Genomic DNA, 24,508 nt, shown 5'->3' on the forward strand with positions numbered 1-24,508 from the left:
CCTATAGATGATTCTGATGCATACTCAAATTTGAAAGCCCTGAGTTAAGTCATTTTCTCCCCTAAAGCCCCCACTCAAAAGAAGATTTTAGCTGGGAAAGCTAACATTCACAGTGGCATCACCCACACCTGGGACATTGGTTCATCATCACTTCAGCGGGCTGGTCAGCTGGCAAAGAACAGGTGTATCAGCAGAAACCCCAAGCAGGGATCAGGTGTGTGTCTATGTATGGTATAAGGCCATTCCCATGACCTGTGGTTCTCCTTTCTCCAGGCTACCCACCTGAAACAGGGTGTAGAGAGGAAAGAATTTCCCTAATTTTGTTTCACCATTTTAGCAAAACAGAGGGAAAGCCACGGGGCCTTACTCTGTACAGCCCAACTCTTGGCTCTGAAGGCTTGCCCATCCCTGGACAGGACCCACTGTGATGCTGTGCAGAAGGCATCTGTGACTCCAGCATGTTCTCTCATCCTGTGTCCTGAAAGGTAGCTGGTCCCCTGTGCCTCCACTGAAGCCTCTTGGTAGGAAGATCTTGTAATGTGGATTTGTTCTTCTTGAGGAATAACGGCAGGTAACCCAAAGCTTAAATTTAGAGGCTCGAGGAAAAAGATAAAAGAGAAATCCAGTGCCCTTGCAGAAAGGCCCTTCAACGACATTTCACAGCATTGATGTGTCCCTGGCCAAGTGGCCCATACATTGAATTGCATTTTGCATTCCTTAGAATAGTCTCCATTTGAAAGACTCCTTTTAGTTAAGTGAATATTAATATTTGCAAGTGACAAATTATTCTCTAATCTCCTCGTTCTGTAAATCAAGTGAGGCATACTTTGATTGATGTTTGCACTGGATAAATACAAATTTTCATAAGTAAATTCTTTGGAGTTAAATAATGAACTAGGAGAAGTGGGCTGAAATAAAGTCTGTGGTCTGTGTATAACAACCAGAGACCTGGAGCCTATGAGGTTTTTTTGGTCTGGGACAAGAGCCGAGTCTGTATTTTTCAGATAGCAGAGGTATACTAGACAGGCGAGGATACTCAAAGTGTGGGTGGTTCGGGGTGGAAGTTTTCCCAGGCTGCACCCAGCAACCACCTGTACAGCCTGCTGAGAATGCAGTTGCCTGCTCACTCTGTTTTGCACCTCTGGGCTTCACTCTCTCCAAACCACACTGTATGCCATTGCCAGACTAATCTCCCCAAAGCAGTGCTTTGAGATGCACTCCTCTGATCACATTTGCTTGACACGTGAGGCCCCTCCAGGACACTGGGCCTGTCTCACCAGCCCAATCTCTGAGACTGGAAGATGGATTCTCCTCTTGAGCCAGATGGGCCTCTCTTCAGTCTAGGAGGGAGCTTGCTCCAGGGGTTTTCCAGTGCTCACACAATCCCATCTGGTTCAGAAGGCCCTTCTTTCATTCCACAGAGTGAAATCTGTTTTTCTAAGTCTCTGCAAATCTTCTTTGGAACAGTTGTCTGTGATCACCCCAAAGTGACCCCCTCGTCCTCTGACCCTTAGAGCTCGTCCCATCTACACTTTTCCTTGGAAGCCCAGCTATGACACCCTTGAACTTTTACTTAGCTTTGCATCTCTGAGTGCTATATATTCCTCACCCGGGATCTGAGCAATTTGAGGGTAGTGCATGTCTTGGAGCAGAAAGAAGAAAGAATTTACTGTTGTTACAGTTTTAGGCACTTTACATACTTATCTAATCCTTACAATTCAGAGGTGGAAATTGTTATTCCCATTTAGCTGATGAGGAAAGTGATATCCAGAGAGGTTGTTCCTTATTCAGAGTCATAGCCTAATAGGAGGGTGATCTAGGAAGAGAACCTGTGTTTAACTCCAAAGCCTATGAATGGTTGAGTGTGGCTTCTGGATTCAGCTGTCAAAGCTTGCTAACTTTGCAATCTTTATACCTTCGGACAAATGGCTTAACCTCTGTACACTTCATCTGTAAAATGAGATTAAGAATAGTATCTACCTCGTAGGTCACTGTGAAGATTACATAGCATGCTTAGTGCAGTACCTTTCATGTTGTGATTGCAGTATATATTAGCAGCTAAAATTTGTTCCTGCTTCTATGAGTACCGTTATATTCAGGCATACTTTGATTGATGTTTGCACTGGATAAATACAAATTTTCATAAGTAAATGTCTTTGGAGATAAATAATGAACTAGGAGAAAAGGGCTGAAATGAAGTCGGTGGTCTGTGTATAACCACCAAAGACCTGGGGCCCAAGAGGTGTTTTTGGTCTGGGACAAGAGCCGAGTCTACAGGCTGTACAGGTGGTTGCTGGGGGCAGCCTGGGAAAACTTCCACCCCGAACCACTCACACAGCAGCTCCTACTGCTCCCGTTACTAGTGCCAGAAGTACTGTTGTCACAACAAGCACACCGTCCTCACAGCCCCTGTCAGGGTGTCCTCTGTGCAGTGGTGCTCATCCAGTGCCTGCTGCCGGGCTGGGGCAGACATTCAGATGGTCGGCAGTGCGCGTTTCCAGAAGAGTCCACCCGATGCCTTTGCGCCATCCCTGGCAAATGCCTATCTGTGCCAGTCACATCTGTTTTCACTCCACATTCATGTAACTGTCCCACCCCCCTCTCTTTCCAGTTTGCTCTGAAAATGAGTCTGAAGCTGAAGCTGACCAGCAGATGGACAACTTGTACCTGAAAGCCTTGGAGGGTTTCATTGCCGTGGTGACCCAAGATGGCGACATGATCTTTCTGTCAGAAAACATCAGCAAGTTCATGGGACTTACACAGGTGACACCCTCCTCTATCTCTTTCAAAAGAAGAAATGTTTCCATTTGGGGGTAGAAATGAGTAGAAGGTGCTAGCCACAATCCCACTTGACCTTTCCCTGTAAATGGCCACTGTGACCCTCGCTGACCTCAGGCCACATGCCTCAGGCCACAGTCCCACCCCCAAGCATTGGGTTTGGCTTTGCTTATGTCCATCCTGGCAGACAGCTCTCTACTGACTCATTAACAGACTCTGTCATCAGTAATCCCCCATTACATCTTTCTGTCTGTGGACCTGAACTGGACTGGGATTATGAGAAAACCCAATTCAATCTCCTCCCTGCCTCCAAATCTGGAAGGTGGCTCAGCTTCCTCTTGGAGTCTTTTACTTCACTGTTAGGAATAATGATGCCTAACCTTGTTTTTGAAACAGGTGGAGCTAACAGGACATAGTATCTTTGACTTCACTCATCCCTGTGACCACGAGGAGATTCGTGAGAACCTGAGTCTCAAAAATGGTATCCTTAATTGTGTTTATTTCCTTCTTGCCCCCACTGGGTGGGAATCTGCTTCCCCTTTGTCTACAAGTATAAGGGAGATAGCTCATGGCCTTGCAATGCAGGAAAAATGGATGTCCTTAAAAAATTTAGCTAGGCTGGCCCTCCGTTTAAGTGTGTAGCCTGTGAGATGAGATTGGGGCATTGAGAGGACCCGGTACTCAGAAGTATCTCCTGCTGGCCCCGCATGGTGCCTGGTGTCCCACTACTAGGGGACTCCTTTGGGTTAGGACACTGTCTCTAGGAGGTTTCATCACCCAAGAGTCAAGCATCTCTGCCAAATGACACCACCCAAACCAGTGAGAAACCAGTCTGTGCCAAAGTGCTTATAGGAACTACTGTAGTTATCTATTGCTGTGGAACAAACCACCTAAAACATAGGGCTTTGATGATTATCTCCCAGCGTTCTGTGGGTTCAGTGGGTGGGTCTTATACTCCATGTGATGTCAGCGGGGCTGCAGTCATCTGGGGGCCAGACTAGGCTGGGGTGATCAGGATAGCTCACACATGTCTGGGACCTTGTGGCAGGTGGCTGGAACCCTGGATTCAGCTGGCATGCTGGGACAATGGGACTGTTCTCTCACTCCATGGAGTCTCAGAGACTCTCCCTCTGCATACGGTGTCTCTAGGGTAGCCAGACATGTGGCAGCTCAGGGCTCCGAGAAGCACTAAGGTGGAAGTTGCCAGGCCTTCCCAAGGTTTTGTCCTCAAATTAGCAGAGCATCACTTCTGCCCCATGTTGTTGGTTAGAGCATGTTACAGGACAGGCCTGGCTCATTGTGGGAGGAAACTACACAAAGCCATGAGTGTCAAAAGGCATGGCTTGTTGGAGCTACTTTTGGAGATGAGCTACCACAGGAAATGGTACCCTGATGAGACATAGGTCAGGTAGGTTTTGACGGAGAAGAGATTTAAAAAGATCTAGCATACAGGACCTTACCCATGGGGATACCCAGCAGGTGCCAGTGGATGAGAGGACCCACACAGGCAGAAAGCACATTGCAATGGCAGTGGAGCTTCCTCTCTCGTAACTGTGGCCATTCAACAAAGGCATGAATAGGGACATTGTTAAGAGGACTGAAGCTTTGGGCAGAAGTGGGGCTTAATGACTGTCAAGGTCCCTTCCAAACCTGAGATTCTGTCACTGGTCTGGGCAGATTCTGTGCATGTCTAGATGTCCTCTTTAATAATATCACCTGTCACTGCCATGGGGCTTATGCTCGTCCAACCTGAATAACAGAGGCAGTGAGGCTAAGCCTACAAGGTTTGGCTCTTATTACCACACATGCTGCAAAAGCAGATACTTCATTGGCTCACCTCCACCCTGTTACAGACTGAGCCTGCAAAGTACAGAATTACAACCACCTCCTCTTCTACCACTGCCACAGCTCCCTCACCCAGCTCCTCTGCTCTCTCATCTGCAGGCCTTAGGCCACCTGGGTCCTAGAGTACACTGGCAGAGAGCACCCCATCGGCTGCTCAATGTCTTGTCTGGTTCTATGGGGAAAGGGCTACCACACTTTCTAAATTTCTCTAAAAAGAGATTCATGTTCTGAATGGGTAGGTGCTTAAAGCCTGAGAAAGCCTGAGGAAACCAAGGATTGATTTCTTCTCCACTCCAGAAACCCTTGGGCCTTTGGGTTCTTAGTCTCAGTTCAACCACTGACCATAGTCTGAGTTTGAGTCTGTGACCAGAAGCAAGTACCCTACTTCTCTGTTCCTCAGAGTCTGTCTTTTCAAATTGCTGGTATTGGACTAGGCAAAGGCGACGACCTTTCAGTTCTCAAGTGCCATGATTCACAGCCAAGTGACCTCTAATTATCTGAGTAGAACTTTAGATCTCTTGATCTGCATATTGAGGACTTGGGATCAAACTCATGAATCAGCAAGTCTTCACTGAAGGTACTAGCCTGTGGATGGACTCATAATGTAGACCTAAAGGGTTAGTGTGAGTTCCTAGAGGAAAACAAAGCCATGAGGCAGATTGTGGAAGGTTTTGAAGGCCAGGTGGAGGGCCTTGAACTTTATTCCATAGACAATGGGGAACTATTGAAGGTTTTTGTGCAGGGGTGGAGTGATCTGTGTGGAGCAGTGTTTAGAAAGAATGATCAAGGCCGGGCACGGTGGCTCACGCCTGTAATCCCAGGACTTTGGGAGGCTGAGGTGGGTGGATCACGAGATCAAGAGATCGAGACCATCCTGGCCAACATGGTGAAACCCTGTCTCTACTAAAAATAGAAAAATTAGCTAGGTGTGGTGGCACATGCCTGTAATCCCAGCTACTTGGGAGGTGGAGGCAGGAGAATCACTTGAACCCAGGAGGCAGAGGTTGCAGTGAGCCAAGATCATGCCACTGAACTCCAGCCTGGCGACAGAGCGAGACTCCATTTCAAAAAAAAGAAAGATCCAGTGTCAACATGGGGAGAATCTAGAGGTTAGCAAGTTAAAAGGCCTCAGTAATACCCAAGCAACAGCCACAAATGAATCCCTCCAGCCCCCTCATACCCAACAACTGGTCTGGTCCTGGTGGTGGGGCCAGATCCCAAGATACAGGTATATCTCATTATATGCTAACCCCACCTCTGAAAATTAAAATGGCAAGAATCATAATTTGGTGTGGGAGAAATGGTTTTATAATCGTGATGAAGGAATGTTCTCTCCTTTTTTAAAAAAAATTCACCATTCAGTCTCTTACTGAGTGGGGTCCCCTAAGGGTGTTGAAGTTTTGTTCAAGGGTGCCACAATTCCTTTGACACATAACTCTTCAGGAATATGTCAGTCAAGTCAAGGTCCTCTGGAAGTTTAAGTGCAGGGGCTGGTGACTGTTCCTGGAGGAAGGAGTGTGACTATTTGAAACAAGGCTCCAGATTGTTCTATGATGCTGGGTAGGGGCAGGATTATATCTTTGAAAGTAGGAACCAGAGATGGTGGTGTAGGCAGGATTTGGACATAGACAAGTGGGATTCAGCTGGCACTCTATTCATTACTTTGTTTTACAAAAAGTGGAAAATGGTTCTGAATGGGTAGGCTGTTTGGCAACTATAAGGAAGGAAGCTATATTGCTGGTCTTGGTGATTTATTTAATTCTTGCTGAAAGAGAGGATATGATCCAGGTTGAGTTAATCTGTAAAGTGGACTTGCTCACCAAATCCACTGTAAGGAGATTCCTACCAGAGGTCTCTCTAGAGCCTTAATACATATGTCACTTCAGGGAGAAAGCTAATGGCATGGTATACTGAACACAGCTATTGCATTTTGCAAATGGAGTACGGGAGGGGTTAAATTCCTCCTGAGAGACAGGTTATATAAAGGAAAGACGGGAGTGTCTGAGAGACATTTCTAACCTGTGAGGCTTACACTCTTGGGGTAACTGTGGCCTCACCCAGATTGTCCCTTGGAATTTCTGCAAGGACCTGGTCCTTGCCCCAGAAAAGGGTTGCTGAGTTAGTGGCTGATATGCACTCATTGTCTCTGAAGTGTTGCTCTGAAGGCACCACTGACCATGTTTCAGAAGCAATGGGAAATCAAATGATGCAACAGCTCCTACCTTGTGGGAGTTAATGCTCCAGTGGAGGAGATAAGCTGGAGAGTGGGAACCATTAGTCCACAGGCCATGATGGAGCTCAGTGTTGATGGCAGACTACAGGTGCTAAGAGAGCAGATATTTGGAAAATACAAACAATAGGCTGCCAAGAAAAACTGCAGCTGGGCCCCTCTCATGAATATCCATACAAAACTAACTTCAGCTGGTTCTTCCCATCCTTCCACATTCAGGCTCTGGTTTTGGGAAAAAAAGCAAAGACATGTCCACAGAGCGGGACTTCTTCATGAGGATGAAGTGCACGGTCACCAACAGAGGCCGTACTGTCAACCTCAAGTCAGCTACCTGGAAGGTAGGGCAACATCAGGCCTGGGTTGGAGTCCCAGGTGTAAGGCGATGGCAGTGTGGGGGATGCCTAAGACCCTACCCCCACCCCCAGCACTCGGCCCCATGTCTGATCCTTCCATGCCTATCTCAGGTCTTGCACTGCACGGGCCAAGTGAAAGTCTACAACAACTGCCCTCCTCACAATAGTCTGTGTGGCTACAAGGAGCCCCTGCTGTCCTGCCTCATCATCATGTGTGAACCGATCCAGCACCCATCCCACATGGACATTCCCCTGGACAGCAAGACCTTCCTGAGCCGCCACAGCATGGACATGAAGTTCACCTACTGTGATGACAGGTAGGGGGCCATAAGTGTGTATGCTGTGGGCAGAGATGGGTCTTACCTGTGTGTGGGGGGAGTTGTGCCTGTATTAAAGGTACGGAACTAGACATAGATGTGGTATTGCCGGGTGCCATGTTCATGGACCTGTGCCACTGTTTCATTGCATCAGTGCCCCTCAGAGGTTCCTGGTACTGTATTTGGTGGTCTCCCATGGACAGAGTTACAGGGTCCATCTGCAGAGCTTTCCTGGTATGCAACTCTTCTCATCATTGTGGTGTGAACATATTTCTCCATACATGTATCAGGCTCCTGAGGAAATTCTCAAGGTGGTCTTCTGACCCAGGAGAAAGAGAAGAGTCTAGAGACTTCCATCTGTACTCCTGCTTTAGAGGCCAGTAAGGAGCATCAGCTTCTGCCCTGGAGACTGACCCTCTTCCATTACTGACTGAGCCTTTCCCTCTGCCTTATTCCTTCCTGCATGCAACTCCATTCTGGCCGTTGTTCAGCCATTTTGAAGGCTAAGATGAAGGTAGCTAAGCTGGACGCTAAACCCCCAGTGTCAGGCCCAGTGTCTCTTGGCAGTCACAGTAGTGATTAAGAGCATGGGCTTCGGGTCTAGATGGCCTAGGTTCAAATTTAGTAATAAATGTTCAGTGTTAGCTCTTATTATCACCTTTATTAGAGTTGTTGAAAGAATGCCTAAGACTGCTTATGTAAGTCATGCCATCTCGGGTTCTTAGCTCATTTAGAAGATTGAAGCAGGTGGGGAAGAGGCTGGAGTTGTCATAGGAGGGAGTATTTAGACACCCTATAGCTCCTAACTCCCCCACCAGCCCTGCCTCTGGGACTGTGGAGCCTGATGATGGGAAGTAGGAGGAAGATGGGGAGAACTGATGCCCGGAGCAATGCCCGGCCCCAGGGAGGGCAGGAAATGCAGAAGACTGGGCCTAGGGTAGGCCTGGCTTGAGTAAGTGCCACTGAGGCTTGCTGAGCAGCACACCCCGGATGTGCCCTTCCTGGCAGAGATCTCCCCGCCCGACCTCAGCTTTCTGCAGCATCTAGAGCCGCCATGTGTCCCAGGGTGATAGTTCCTGTGGCAGCTCTTTGTCACTCTTTTCTCATCTTCTAGGGTTTCTCCTCAGGAAACCCTGAGATCTCAGTTTCCCCTTCTCCAAAATAGAGATAACACTTTCTCAACCTGTCTCATGGGGTTGTTGTAAAATGAGATAATGGCTGTGCAAGCACTTTGAGAAGTCAAGACACCACAACACATGTGAGGCTTCTTGTTATTGCTTATATCTTACTTCCTGTCCTTGGCCTCCTCCAAAGCAAAATCTTCCACTAAACTCAAGGAGCTGAAATCACTTCTGAAGGCAGTTAGTGGCTGGGGGGCAGGAAGAGGAAGAATCTGACCCCCAGATCAGCAAGAATCTGCCTTGTCTTAGCCAGCAGGAAACCACGGAACCCCAGGAAAAAAGCTCCTGCTCAGCCTCCCCCAGGCCTATCCACTTTTCTCTTATCAGCTGGACATCCCAAGGGCATCTGGTTTCTTCATGGGAGGGACCCTTCTCTCCAGGATGGGGTTTCTCTCCTCTGATTCCAGACTGGTCTGGTGTTGGTTGGTCGCCCCTTCTTAGAGTTGGCCACCACTTGTGGCACAATTTCAGAACTTTTGTAAAAGTATCCTTGAGTCATTCCTGTCCTTCAATTCTGACCACAGTAGGGCCAAGACTCACAGCTTTTGCAGCTAGTGGGAAGTTATATAAGTAGAAAGAAATGCTCTAACCTCATAGGGAGAAAATGTCATGTATGAAGCCTTTCGTCCTGGAACTTCGACACAGTCACCATTTATTGCACTTGGTGGTGGTGGTGGTGGTGGTGATAATGATGGTGGTTCAAGAAGAAGATCGCCCTTTTAGTGACAGGCACTGTAGGAATCCATGTTATAGGTAAAGTTATTTATCAGATGCAGTCTTTGTATTCAAGTGAACATTCTGGGCAGAAGACACAGCTTCATGCACCCTTCTCAGTAGTCTTGTGAGATAACATGGACAATCCCAGTGCATAGCTCCTGTGTCACTGGCTTTGAGGTGAAGTGGCTCAAGCTGACCTAGCCATATAGCCTGGGAGCATATATAGTGCTGTGGATGATGAAAGTCAGATATGTGCTTCACCCTGGTGAGTGAAGCACATCCGTAACGTGACTCCATAAGCACTCGGAAAACCCTACTGTCCCAGAAAATAACTTGGCATCCCTAGATAATAGAAGAGTTTTTTTTCAGTTTAAGATTTTGATCCTTGTTACAGTGAGAAGAAATCCTCTGGAAAGGGTAATTCAGCATTATCCTTTATTCATTATCTTGGTTTAAATGAGTTTCAGGTAATTTTCTTAAGGTACTAACCTTTGGACAAAAGAAGAGGGGGAGAAACACAAGGAATTGGATGTCTAAATGTGGCTGGAGAGGAAATGTACATAGAAAGGGGAAAGACGCTCTGCTGACTTCTTAGTTTGGCTCAGGGCTGGTAGGCAGGGTAGCTTCTGGCTTAAAGGAAGTATCAAGCCTCGTGATTTAGGACTTTGTGACTCATAATGTAGAGGGGGATATTGCTTATAAGTTCTGTGGGACACACTGCATTTTCAGCAAAATCTTGCCTTTCAAGAAATCTAATTACATGGCCCCAAGTCTGAATTCAGTGGTGCTGGAGAGCTGCATGTAGAAGCATTTAAAGACATAGAATGCTGTGTCACACAGAAGTTGTGTTTAACCGATTAGCAGATTAGTTAACAAGGGCACAGACATGGCTTAGACAGTTGATGAAGTGACTATTTTAAGTCCATAATCCCTAAGTGTTATATCTTAATTGCTTTGATGAGGCCTGGGATTTTTTGGTTTTGGTAGCTCGTTTTGTTTTCACTCGTTGTGTTGGGATGGGGAGAAGCATATGCACATGCACACATATACACACTCTCCACCTCAATTCCCCTTCAGAGACAAATGCTGCAAAAACCAATGCCTGTCCATGATACCTAATGGGGTGTGAGGGGTTCTCCATTTTAATCAGAAAATTCACTAGGTTTAATGACATCTGCACAAGGGGCTGTGATTCCCACAAAGGGGATTGTTTTCCTACAAGAAAAGTTAGAATCTGAAGAAAATGTATGGCAGTTAGAATCCACAAAATCAATTTTGAAGCAGTTTGGTACTTGTCTTAGATATACTGAGACCATAGACACGATCAAGCAAAAAAAGAAAAAGGGTCATGGAGAAAAAGATGAAAGCAGACAGGAAAGAAGGGAGAGAAGTGGAAGAGAAAAAGACAACTCTAATTTTACACTGAACTCTCAGGTCAAATCAGTTGAATCTGAAACAACCTATTCTGAAACATCTGAAATTGAATAAAGGAATACAGATAGTTCAAAATGCATTTGTCCTCCTGTTAATGAGGGATCAGAGTACCATATTAAGTCTTGCATTAATTATTTTAAAAATAGTAAATACTTTAAAAAGTAAATTTCATAACAATTATGTCAATCACATTTATGTACCTATGGTCAACTGCTCTAGACAAGGGAGCAAGTTCAGTAGCAGGGTAAAAGAAAAATGTCCTGATTATTGATGGAATTAATGATCTTTTCTTCATTAATGACTCAGATATAGGCATTATACTCTGTTTCCCAAAATACTGAGCAACCAGTTACGAGCTGTCATTTATTGAGCATCTGCCATGTAACTGTGTGCCAGAGACCATTACATCAAAGTAAAAGAGATGATTCCTGATCTCCAGGAGTTGAGAGTTTGAGACATAAGCCATTTAATGAAACCACAGTGAATGGTACAAAATACAACATTCCATTTACCCAAAAGGAAGATAAAAGTTGTTCCCAAGTAGTTTAACTTTAAAATAGGGTGGTTCTTAAATTCATGTGGAGGTGCCATCTAGTGGTGAAAGAGAGAACTGTGAAGGAAGCCAAGCCATCAGGGAGATAGAAGCAAAGCCTTTCTAATTATCATATAATCCTACTAAGATTCTGTTAGTTTTAGGAGTCTTCCTGTATCTTAGAAATAAATTATAAAACCAAATTATGTGGATAGGAGCAGTATCACGAGGGGAAAAGTTTTCAAAATTACAGTAAAAATTTCAAATCAACAAAGAGGGTCATACAATTTTTACAGGTAAAGAATTTGAGGGCAACCCTGTTTTGTCATTGGATTCATGCAACATAGGACATACTAATATCAGGAGTTACAGTTTAATAAATCAAGATGCCTACATTCCAAGTTCTGTGGATAAATTTATGGTGAATTGTTTTTGTACAAAGAAGTTGAGAATAAGTAAAAATGGTAAAAGTGAGGGAAAGGTTGAGGATCCTAAAGATAATGTCAGTAAGGATAATTATAAATAAAGAGCCACAAGTTGTAAAACACACACACAACCTTCCTACGTATACACTTACCCCACAGGTACCCTGTAACACTCCACAGACAGGATAGAAATGGATTTCCCATTAATTACAGAGCTGGTTGTATAGATTTTATATAACCATGTAGTATTTGAGGAAAACACAAAGCTTAAGTACCGTTTAAAGCAAACAAAATCTAGATGAAAATACATTAAAACCAACCAAAGGCACTGAAATCTGAGTTAGTGAACAGTGTAGGTATTAGTAAGGAAATGCAGTGTCAAAGCTTATAAGCACATATAGAAACCAAAATGAGATAAATCACGGGGTGCTGAGGAGAGGCGATGGGCAGAGTGTGGAAGGAAAGCAAGCCGACTTGAAGTATTTATTAGCAGATACATTCTTTGGAAAACAAATAGGTGGTTACGAAGTGCTTAAAACTTTTATCCTCTTAAACAGTTTAAATACTCTCTCACCATCTTGCTTACATGATTAATTTACCTAGCAAATCCTTTACTCGTGTAGGGAACGGGGTAAAAACTGCAGCCAGATCTTGCGTGACTCCAGGCAGTGGCATCTGAAGTCAAGGACTGTGGCGCTGCACCACACATGGATGGGTGCTGGCGATTACACGTGGGGAAGAAGAGCGAGCCTTCTCAGGCCTTTGGGTGGATTTTTCTCTGCCCCTTGAGGTGGCAGCACTCACACTGAAGCCAAGAGAATAATTTTTTTGCAAGCACTCTGCTATAGGTGGTGTATTTTAAATAGAGCTTCTAAACAGTTTTGAGAGTAAAGGGCAATGAATCATTCATTTTACATTTTGAAGGCACATCTCACTCTGAAGTCTGGAGCTCAGAGAGCTGGCCCACATATGCACTTGGGGTAACACCAACTTCAGAGTTTAACAACCCCCTTTAAAACCATATTTCCTATTTCCTTTCATCCTTCCTCTGCCTCCTTGTGGCTGCCTATCTATCTGCATCTCTCTCCTCACTGCATCTTGGTCTGCTGTTTTTTGACTTTATTATTAAAAAGTATCCTCTGTTCTTATGTTTGAAATCTGGTGAATTAAGTCCTCATACATTTCTCTCTTCTCTTAGAACAGCCCTACTGAGTTGACTTTTAAATTTACGGGTGACCTCCAACTGATTTTCTTTTTCCCAGTGAGTCAGGGGTCCTTAATTAGAAAGAAAGAAAGAAAAAAAAAAACAGTTCCCTGGCCCCTGATGGAGAGAGCAGATGAACCTGTGTTATCACAGCCCAGCTCGGAAGGCTTGTCTGGAGCCTGGGGGAAATGAGCGGGGAAGGCCCTTGTGTGCCGTAGGAGCGACCTTATAAACAAGCTCGGTTCATTAACCTCCCCACTGGCGTCTACGTGCCTGCACATGGGGGCGAATGACCATGAGCTTTAAGTTGGGGTTTCCTGGCTTTGTGAGGTTTGACAACTCAAATGTTCTTCAATTGTGTTTGGGATGTGGTGTATTTCCCAGTTTTTATAGTAGTCTGTTTAAAGGAATGAAGAAAGACATTAAATATTTATTTTAGTTGACAAGATAAATGAAAGCTGCTACTGGGAAGATATCTGGCAGTTCTGAAATCTAGGTTTGTTTGTCCACTTCCAAAACATGCCCATTGTGTGCCTTTGAATGGATGATACATTAATTAGATAAACATTTTATTATGAGGCTGATTATAATAAACATCTACTTTGAACATTTTAATTTAAAGATTGTAATCTCGAAAGGAAATTTAATTCCTTCGGAGAGTAGAAAGACATCTTTCCTAGCATGCCAGTAGACTCATTTTGGAGGGTCTCTAGAAAATTCTATACCTGCCCAGGAACAGAAGCAGTTTATCTGGCAAGTCGGTGAGCCTGTAGATGGCCAGGCCATTGTCAGCAGGGCTCACTCATGCAGTTCTAGTTCCCAGGCTAAGCTTGAAAGTCATCTGACCCAGCAGCGAAGCTAGTTGATCGTAGGACCAGCACTGTTCTGTCTCCTTGTTCCCCCCCGTCTCCACCTTTGCCAAGGTGTACTTGGGTGCCAGCCCCAGGGTCAGGTTGCCAGATAATGTATCCATTGCTAATGAGTTCAGAGACCTCTCTGCTCAGGGTCAAGCGAAGGGACAGATCCTTCTGCTCTGAGACTAGCTGGCTGGCACAAATGAGCTGCTAGGATCTCACTGGAGAAATCTCCATTGGGCTGAATCAGCTGAGACCTAAGCCTCTCAGCCCTGTTGAGCTGCTCCTTGTTTGACAAAGGCTTTAACCTCCAAAGTCTCACCCAAGCAGAGAACTTGTCTCTTCTCTGCCCACTTCAAAACCAGATGCCTTACAGAATGAAGAAAGGATAGACAGAATATCATGACAGGTTCTGCGTGTGTGTGTGTGTGTGCATGTGCGCATGTGTGTGTGCATGCACATTGAGACAGTTAATCGCGTTATTCTAGAAAGAAAAGTAGATCCTTAGTGCCCAGGTTCCTTAGCAGTGCTGGGATAGACAGGTGTCTGTCTGTACCGTAGGTTCAAAGAGAAAATCAATCTACTGGTCAGCTGTTGAGGTTTTTACTAAGCACCCATTATAGAGGAAGCAAAAGGAGAAAGTGGTCCCTGAGTTCAGGGGTTGACAGCCTAGGATGTGAGGAGACAAATGCATAATTTTCTGTAATACTGTGCATACTCCTTAGGACTTCATGAGAGAGGTCATGCTGGAGGAATTGGAGAGGGCTCTGGGAAGAAGATGAGGCTTTGAGCTGGTCCTGGAGGTGTCAGGGCTTGCAGAAGAGGGGAGAAGAGAAGGCATAAAGCTTCTGCAGCAAGAATGAGTTTTCCAGGCATGGGGAACTGAGGGGAGAGGGGTCTTCCATGACAGAGGGTGCATAACATTTTACAGATGAGTTGAAAATCGAATTGCTCAAAAGGTGGAGAGTAGGTTCTCGGGGGAACTGAAAGTTAGGCAGCATTTACTCTTGGTCTGGTTGGCAAAAGTGAAAGTTGTAGATACTCAAATAGGGGTGTGGCAGGATGCAAATAGTATTTTAGGGCAATTTGGTCTGACAGACATATGAAAGCTGAACTGTTTGGGGGATGGGTTTAGAGCAGAGACAGGAAATAAGGAGCCACTGCTTCCGCTTTCCTCTCTGTGTTATTGATCCCCTACAAGGATAAATTACAGGACTGTATCCAGGAGTCATGCCTTCTGAAGTAGAGTTGTAATAATGAGACTGTGGCATCACTTCTAACTTGTGATAGGCCAAGTAAACAAGACAGTGAAGCCATTATTTAAAGTTTGTGAGAGAACCTAGATTTTGAGAGATAATATGGAGGTATGATATAGCCTAATATAATAGGACATGATATTGGGTAAAGCGGCCAACCTGGTGGTTCTCAGGCAGGGCTTTTTTTTTATTTTAGGGATTCCAGCACAGAACAAAGGGTCCTAAGAGTGTTAAGTGATCCTTCATGGTTCTCCACATGTACCCCTTCCTCTGCCCACTTCCCATCAAAACCAGATACCTTACAGAATGAAGAAAGGGACACTGAAATGACAGCCAAGTGCTGTCATCTCAGAGCTGCCTATTGGAGTATAAGGCACATTTCTGTGACTATGATTTAGTATTTCTTCCTCTCAGCACCTCCTTCCTGCCCTCCTTTCCTTGAAATGTGGGGGACAAGTGGAAAAAGTCATGGAAGGCAAACCTGGTGTCTGAAGGCACCTGAGGTCACAGGCAGGCCCTGCAGAAAAGTGAAGGTTTAAGCACAGACTGCCTCTGCCTGCCTGGACTCCCTCTCACATGCTGGTTGACACAGAGACAAAGGTGGCTCTACCTGGGGCCACATCATTTTCATGTTTCATTTATACTGCCTTCTACTAGAATGAGCTTGACCTAGCAACTAGAGGCCCCAGTTTTCATTCTTGCTGTGTCCCTGGACACCTGTGTAGGCATCAAGCAATTGTCTGCCCTTCCTGGATGTCTACTCCCTCATCTGCAAAAACCTGGAGTTGAGCCCCTTCCAGTGGTACTTGGAGAACAGACATGTGTGTGTACCGGGGTGGTGGGGAGAGGGAGTCCTCAGAACTGGTGCTTTTCTCTCCTCCCAAACATGGCTTCAGGAAGGGCAGGACCAACAGGGGTTTGGTTAAACCTGCAATTGCAGATTGAGCACAGTGTTCTTTTGCTTGGATACATGGTACAACGAGAAAGTCTGGATTGTGTTCGTCTGCATGTGTGTGTTTGATTTGCCTTCTGGGGTTAGCTGCTGCCTACATGCTGTGCTAAGTTAATATGGTCTTTTTTCCTTACATGCTGCCTTTTTGAAAACTCAGAATCACAGAACTGATTGGTTACCACCCTGAGGAGCTGCTTGGCCGCTCAGCCTATGAATTCTACCATGCGCTAGACTCCGAGAACATGACCAAGAGTCACCAGAACTGTGAGTTCCAGGAGTGCCCCTTGTGGCTTCCTTGTGTCTGTGGTATCTGGCCTTGCGTAGGGGGTGATTGGTGAGAAAGAAGACCAGGTCACTTCCTCCACAGAGCTGCTGTCTTGTGTGGCAGACAAGACTCATGCCCTCAAGATGGTTAGAAAACCAAGGCTGGCCACCAGCCTATAGACTCCTTGGTGCATATCAGAAAAAGGACACTTCCTCCAGGGAGACACACCCGTGCCAAGGTCCACAGCTGAGACACCTAGAGGGTGGGTTGAGTCTCAATCTCCCATACCACCTCCACGGAGTGCCTGTGTGCAGTCAGTGGTTTGTACACCCTGTGGAACAGCACTGTAGAGAGTGACATGTAATTCAACCTATCATCAACTTGGGTGCATGCTGTACATTCGAGTACATACGTTCACAGAAGAGGAGGGCAGGGGGAGTTGAGGCAAGGACACTCGAGTTGGACCTTGAAGGATCAGGGAGGCTCAGGCTGAACAGAAGGGAAAATATTATGGGTCCAGCTTAACACATGTGTTGAGGTAGGCCACAGTTCTCAGAGAGCTTGCTTGCTGGATCAAGGGAGCTTTAGAAAAGGCTGTCCAGGCAACCCAGGGATGGCGTATGGAAACTCTGCTTTGCAGTTTGAAGGAAGCCTGAGTTGTGCAAGGACTCTAGAAGAGGGCTGCCCGATAGAACTTTCTGTAGTGGAAATGTTCTTGAAATGTGGCCAGAGAAACCGAGGAACTGAATTTTATACAATGTAGTTTTAATTAATTTAAATGTAAATATCCACACTTGGCTTGTAGCTACCATATTGGACAGAGAAGTTCTAGAGTGTATCCTTGGCTATGTTTCCAATTCAGGCTTCCTATAGGCAGGTGATCCAGGACCATTCCCTTGAATCCATGCAACTCATCACTGTGCAAGGGCTCTGGGCCTATAACCCTGTACTTGGCCCACTGGGGGTGATGTAACTTGGTAGAATTGATTCCTGCCCTAAGGGGTCTTATTTCTGAGGAAAAAAAGAGGACTGTGGGCTCTGTGGGAACAAGTGGCTCATATCTTTAACCTCAGTATCTAGCATAGGGTCTGGTACAGAACAGGCACTAAATGCACTATATAAACCCATGGGCAAAACTATATTTGGAAAAGAATGCTTCAAAACAAGTGCCCACAGTGGTACAGACAGTGGTGCTGAGAGGATTATGGGAGGATTAAAAATGGGTAAAATAAGTCTGAGAAGATTCCCAATGGCCCTGCTGGCAAGGGAGAAAATGAAGTGCAGCCATTTGTCCATGGTTCCTAAATCCATCCATCTATCCCAAGGCTAGGGCAGCCAAGTTCAGAGCAGCCAACAGAGCCACAACCCCGCAAGCTGTATGTGAACATGGTTAACACTCTTAAGGAGTGAGATCTTTTCTTTCTTATTGGTTCCTCTGCCTCTTCCTCATGGCTTTGGGTTTGATTTGACAGTACAACAGGGCCCATTATGATATCTCAGAGAAGCTTCTCACTGTGCTCTCTGGCAAAACACACACACACACACACACACACAACAACAACAACAGCAGCAACAACAACCACCACCACCACCTAGATTCAGCCCCACTCAGGAACACCAGAAATGGGGTAGGCGTGGAGGTACTCTTTTATGCCTGTGAATGTGACCCTACCTTAGCCTGCCCAAGCTTTGAAATTGTAACATGTGGTTCCAGCCTTCCCTTTGGGATTCCTTCATGCTTCCTGGTCCCTGAGGGGTTCCTGTTTTCAAAGGCAGGTGACAGAATCATCCAGGCACTGGGACTCAGGGGCCCAGGCTCTGGCCCAGCCGACGCACTGATTTCCCAGGGCCCGGCTTTCTGGACCTTCCTGACTTTAGATGTAAAACTAGGGAAAAGTCTAGCCTTCCTTCCAAGCTAAGGGTGTGAAGCCAAAGCAAGGGACAAATGTAAAAATTTCTGGGAATTCTTGGAGGAGGGTATTGTCTTTTATCTTCTAGGATGGGAAAGCAGAAGAAGCTACTGTCAAAGGAAAGAAAAATTGTGACTTCTCACTAGGCATATAAAAAGGATTTTCCCTCTTGTTCTTCTTTAGAACATCTTCAATCTATAAAAAGGGTTAGGATAAAAATGGTTCATGTTTTCTGCTGACTCTAGAGAAAATAAGGTGCTTTTCACTGAATCCACGTATTTAAGCATTAGGCACACTAAAAGGTAATTCACAGCCCAAATAGAAATCACAGGCTCTCTCTCACCCTGATGGAGCCAAGTAAAGCTGCCCTGAGCTCAGAAACCCGTAGCTAGCAAAGGGACAAGCCCACATCCAGCAAAGGGAAATCTGCATGGGTTGGAAATTGGGTTAATGACAGTTATAACTGACAGGAGCTTGCCCCTTGCCCCTGACCCGTGTCTCTCATTTGTCCTTGAGGTTTTGCAAATAAAGTTGCACTACAGAGTCACACACATGCTCTAGAATAACTGGACGCTCAGGTTTGAGACGGGTCCAGAGTCACACACCGGGGTCCCCCATTGACACCCATGTGTGTCTTAGCCTGTAAAGGTTTACCGTTGAAATGCCTGGAGAAGCTCAACCAGATTTAGATCATTGAAAGCTGTAATTTCCAAATGGATTAATAATTTGTACATTGTTACTCTGGGGGCGAGGTTAGGGGTCAGTTTGCCTTTGTTATATGAGGATATTATGTGCTGTTAGGCTTTTTATGGCCTTTAATCTTATTTTCCTATCTATTAAGCAGCAGGCCCTTCACTGAGGCTGGAATTAATGACCAGATGATTAGAAAGCTGGCGTTAATTATATTCTACTGACAGAACAGGCCCTTGCCTGCAATTGTTAGAAATGCAGTTAAAACCTTTGCTTGCTGCACTGTTTGATCAAAAAGAGTAAGAGCCCTGAATTTGGTTTGCATTAAGGACCGTCTAAATAAGTTAAATACAGGCACTTGAAATTGTGCAAGAATCATTTTAGTGCAGCAGAGGAGCCTCTGGCACAGCTAAAGGGAGAGCAGAGAGGGTAAAAGTTGTTTCCTTGGTTGAGTCCATGATGGTTTAGGACAGTGGCAACAGCAAATTTGGTCTTTCCAGGAATTTGTGGACCCAGGTAATCAAGAGACCATTGTACTAGGAGCCACAAGACGTGTTGTGTAGCTCAGACTCTGTCACTATTGTCTTGTAAGCTGTGAAGCAAATCATAACCCTCTGGCCTCAGTTTCCTTGTATTAAAAGAAAATACTTATCCTTCCTGTGGCACAGGATTTTGTTTAAAAGATTAGACAAGATGATACAACCACTTTGGAAATAACTTGGCAGCTTCTTACAAACATATACTTTACATGTAATCCAGCAATTGCACTCCTAGCTGCACCCACGAGAAATGAAAATATGTCCATACAAAGATTTATGCACAAATGTTTACAGCAACCAAAAACTGAAAACAACTCAAACATCCATCAACAGGCAGATGGATAAACAAATTATGGTACAGCTATGCAACGGAATACAACTCACTGATGAAAAGGAATAAACCACAAATGCCTGCAACACCATGATGAATCTCAAAACATGCTGAGTGTAGAGAAGCCAGACACAAGAGTAGATACTCCTATACAATTCCACTTACATGGAAATCTAGAAAAGACAATTCGAATATATAGTGGCAAAAAGCAGAAGAGTGGTTGCCTGGAACCAGGGTGGGAATGAAGATTGCCTAGAGGCATAAAAAATGGGGTGGTGGGGGCGGTGATGGAAAAGTTCTACGCCTTCACTGTACGTATGTCAAAACTTGTTGAACTGTATACTTCAAATGGGTGTGTGTTTTATTGAAGGTAAGTTTGACCACAATGACATTTATTTTTAAAAATTAAGAGCAAACAGAAAAAGCTTAGACTAGGAATCTTTAATTTGAACTATAATTCTGTCTACTGTTTCCACTGAGGTGGAATCACTCTGTAGTTTTAAGCCTCAGTTTCTTCAGCTGTAAAGTGGGAATAATAACAGGCACCCCATGGTGTTGCCTATGAAATGCAGTGATGATGACCTAATCCTTAGTGAGTGCCCTATGTGCCAGGCACTGTTCTAAATGCTTTGCAGAAATGAATTCATCTTATCAGATAGTTTTGAACACTATACAAATGTAAGTTACAGGAATTCTTGCACCTTGCAGGTGCTTGTTAAATTTTGAAGAGGAAAGCAAAACGTAAGTGTAAAGGATTACTAAACTGCACTAGTATGAAGACAGCCACATTCTTCAGCTGTACGGGGCTGGTGAATGGGGAGGAGGCCTGCAAGCCTACCAGGAGAACCTGGATATCCTCCCAAGTGGCCCCTCATGACACTCTCTACCAACGTGTAACAAATTGTCTGTGACAGGGCATGGGCACAATACGTATTAGTACCTCTAAGAAAGAGGTGGCTTTTCCTGTACAAAATTTGTTGGTGACAGTTGGTCAACACTTACGTACCTGATAAGCCATGTAGATATATTCGATCCTCAGTACAAATGGCAGTGGTATACTGGGTAGCTAATGATGACGATTATTACCATTACTACTATTATTATCAATATCCTATTTTGCAGAGGAGGAAACCAAAACCAAGAAGGATTGTTCCTTTCTCAAAATCCCCAAACTAGCAAGATTTCCCAATCCTCCCTCCATGCTCTTTCCTAACGTCTCTGTGATTTGGGAGCTTCTGAGCTGCGGTTCTGTAAATTCCCAAGGAATGGGCAGTTCAGAAAAATATCAAAAATTCTAACATTATTAGACTTTAAAGAGATGTATTGATTCCTTTTGAATGGCAGAAGATGGAGCATTCTAGACTGGGGAGGGACAGTCCTGTGATGTGAAACCCTTCCCCAAGGTAGACAATAAAAGCACTTTTTAAATGAACACTTGGTAGAACAATCTAGAAGAGGAAAAACCTCATAAGCAGGAAGCCTAGCTGGGCAGTTGGGAGAAGAAGGAGTGTAAGAGATTTATTACAGCTTATGAAGAGACTGTGTGGGCTGCCAGGGTCCCAGACCTTTCTCAACCCCAACTGAGAAAGGGTGAGGTGGTTTGCCTCTGCCTTTGCTGTGGATCACAAACCTTCACCGCACCGAAAGGTGGCAAGCCTGACAGATGACCTGGAAAAATCAAAGATGTCAATTTTTTAAATGCTTTTATTCATAAGCAGGTATTGGTGGTGGGTCTGCTGGGGGGGGAAAAAAAAAAACTGCCCTGAGGTCAGGCTTTCTCTAAGCTGCTTAGAAGTCCCCCAACCTGGAGTGCTTGACAGGGGATGGCTCCCCTTACCCAGTGTGAAGGGGCTTCTTCCCATTGAACCCCGTGAAGAAAGCAAGGCAGGTTCTGGTCTTGGTTCTGCTTATAGCTGAGCTGGTCTGTGAGCCCGACTTGTCCAGGGATTGGGGATGGGCCACTGCACAGTTGTACAGTGAGTGGGTCCCTCCCTCAGTAGACAGCCTTGGGCAAGTCACTTCACCTCTTCTCACCTCTTTTTCCTAGATTTAAAATGAAGAGTTGGCTGAGGTGATCCCTAAGCTCCCTCCCAGGTCACTCTCCCTGGTCCTCACTGTCCTGGTGCCCTGTTCTGTCTGTTCCTCTGCAGATTAGACTGCCCTCCCATGGGATCTGCTGAGCCTGTGGTGCACACCCCTGCCCCACCTCCCTAAGCTCAGCTCTGTTTCTCCCCTAGTGTGCACCAAGGGCCAGGTGGTAAGTGGCCAGTACCGGATGCTCGCAAAGCATGGGGGCTACGTGTGGCTGGAAACCCAGGGGACAGTCATCTACAACCCTCGCAACCTGCAGCCCCAGTGCATCATGTGTGTCAACTATGTTCTGAGGTGAGTGTGTGAGGGCTGGCGGGCCTTGGTGCAGGGTATGTGGGGGTGCCCAAGCTTCCCAGACTGAGGATGACAGGCCTAGGAGATGCCAGGCCTCTCAGCGCCCTGGGCACCACCTCAGGGAGCTCTTGCAGGGCTAACCCTAGTGACTGAGAGGATTCCTGTGGATGTCTTGGAACAGTGAGATACTGGGTTGGGATTTTTTTTCTGCCCTTTCCCTGTCATCTGTCATTTATGCCATGCATCTGACCCAGGTGGGGAGGCAGATAGCACACAGTAGTCAGTATTTTCTGAATGGGGAAAAAGGAAAGAGAATTGGTCATGCTTTTGGGAAAAAAAGATGTCATGCCTTCACTCTATAGTACCTGGAAAGAAAGCTAGAGGAGGTCATTTCTAGTTGTTTCTAGCAATAGGGAAAAACAAAAGCATTCAGACCTCATACATACTACCCCACTCAAGTGCAATAATATTTAATAAAACACAATCCGAAATGGACATACATTCAGAGGATACCCCTGTTGTCACTACCTCCATGGCTCACACACTTCTATTGTGTGGTTCTTTATAAGATGCCAATGCCTGGGGTCCTACCCATTTTTTGTCTGAGAGCTTAGCTGTCAGGGTTTCCATGCATCTAGGGAAGCAGAAGTTTTCTAGAAAATGTGGAAGGTCTGAACGGCTCTTTTCCCCCATTAGTGAGATTGAGAAGAATGACGTGGTGTTCTCCATGGACCAGACGGAATCCCTGTTCAAGCCCCACCTGATGGCCATGAACAGCATCTTTGATAGCAGTGGCAAGGGGGCTGTGTCTGAGAAGAGTAACTTCCTATTCACCAAGCTAAAGGAGGAGCCTGAGGAGCTGGCCCAGCTGGCTCCCACCCCAGGAGACGCTATCATCTCTCTGGATTTCGGTGGGTGCTTCTTAGCTAAGCCAGGCCCCTGGAACCCTGTTGGGGCTGGGAAGAGTTCTTACCATAACAGGCCTCCCTGGCTACAGCTTTTTCTTAACCAGAGCTACCCCAGCCCCTTCCCCAAGTCTTGTTAATCACCTGTTAGAGGCCAGGCTCTGCTGAGCACAAAAGACCACCACACGTTTCTGCCCTGATAAGACCATCCCATATCCGACCTCAGCAAGTGCTGTATGAGGAGGGGTTAAGAGAGGACGCTCCCCTGAGGAGTCGATTCTCCACCACGGGTGGTGAGAGTCTGAGATGAGAGGGAGGGGAGAGGTGAGGGATCTGCTCTGAGGCAGCTTGGACACTGTCAAAGAGAAGGGGCCAATTCCTACAAGGGTCTGGAAGGACAGATTGCTTATTTAGGCAGAGAGCTAAGTTGGAATAATGTTGGGAAGGATAATTCCAAAAACACAGAGAACATATCGAGGCCTGGGATTAAGCCCTCAAACCAACGACTTCATTAAAGTGTCTGCCTGTCTCTAGGGATGTAAGTCACTGGGGACCCCAGCAGGGTTTTCAGCCCTCTGCTGCTCCTATCCTGGAAATACCCTTGAAGCCCCATGCTCCCCAGTTAGCAACCTGCTGCCACCCTCTCCTGGCCTTGCTGTGGCTGCAAGAGTGGTGCTCACCCTGGACTGTGTCAGCCCCTTTTAGATGCGTTCCACAGCAGCCACGTGAGGATTGCAGCTGAAGAGAATTTCAAATGCAGCGGGCCCTTGGCCAGTAGGTCTCGAAGCTTGTTTGTGGCAGTACTGAGGCAAATAGCCCAATTCTCCTCTCATACCTTCCTTGTCTACCCTTCCGGATTGCTCCTTAGGGAACAGTGGCTCCTACTATATTTAGTCTCTGAAAATTAAATGTTCCAGGAGACTGTTCCCTTTACAGGGAGTCTCTACATTGACTCAGCCAGAGTCAGAGGCCCGTGTGTCCCAGCTAAGCCCCAGGGTGTGCCTAGCCCCAGGCATGCCTTCCAGACCCTCTTAGGGCCTTCTCTGCAGTGTTTGGGACTCGTCTGCCTTGGGGTGAGCCCGATGGTTGTGGGTGTTCACCTCCCAGGCCCTTGTCTCCACAGGGAATCAGAACTTCGAGGAGTCCTCAGCCTATGGCAAGGCCATCCTGCCCCCGAGCCAGCCGTGGGCCACAGAGTTGAGGAGCCACAGCACCCAGAGCGAGGCTGGGAGCCTGCCTGCCTTCACCGTGCCCCAGGCAGCCGCCCCGGGCAGCACCACCCCCAGTGCCACCAGCAGCAGCAGCTGCTCCACGGTGAGCAGCCCTCTTAAGGCGAGCACACAGAGAGGGCTCCTTATGTATGACTGCTGCCAGATGGCTGAAGGGACATTTGGGACAGGTACTG

At 46.0% G+C, this 24,508-nt stretch overlaps 1 protein-coding gene across 1 annotated transcript in view; it reads left to right on the forward strand.

The window, feature by feature from the left end:
* EPAS1 (endothelial PAS domain protein 1) overlaps positions 1–24,508 on the forward strand; it is a 90,192-nt gene that overhangs the window by 57,423 nt on the left and 8,261 nt on the right. Inside the window, exons 3-10 of the mRNA XM_021925252.2 lie at positions 2,612–2,763; positions 3,175–3,259; positions 7,073–7,191; positions 7,318–7,523; positions 16,236–16,342; positions 22,051–22,198; positions 22,895–23,109; positions 24,227–24,417. Of these exons, the coding sequence (XP_021780944.1) occupies positions 2,612–2,763; positions 3,175–3,259; positions 7,073–7,191; positions 7,318–7,523; positions 16,236–16,342; positions 22,051–22,198; positions 22,895–23,109; positions 24,227–24,417 (1,223 nt within the window). The remainder of the gene's footprint in view (positions 1–2,611; positions 2,764–3,174; positions 3,260–7,072; positions 7,192–7,317; positions 7,524–16,235; positions 16,343–22,050; positions 22,199–22,894; positions 23,110–24,226; positions 24,418–24,508) is intronic.

The sequence above is a fragment of the Papio anubis genome, chromosome 14 (genome assembly GCF_008728515.1).
Source record: "Papio anubis isolate 15944 chromosome 14, Panubis1.0, whole genome shotgun sequence".
Taxonomy (NCBI): Eukaryota; Metazoa; Chordata; class Mammalia; order Primates; family Cercopithecidae; genus Papio; species Papio anubis.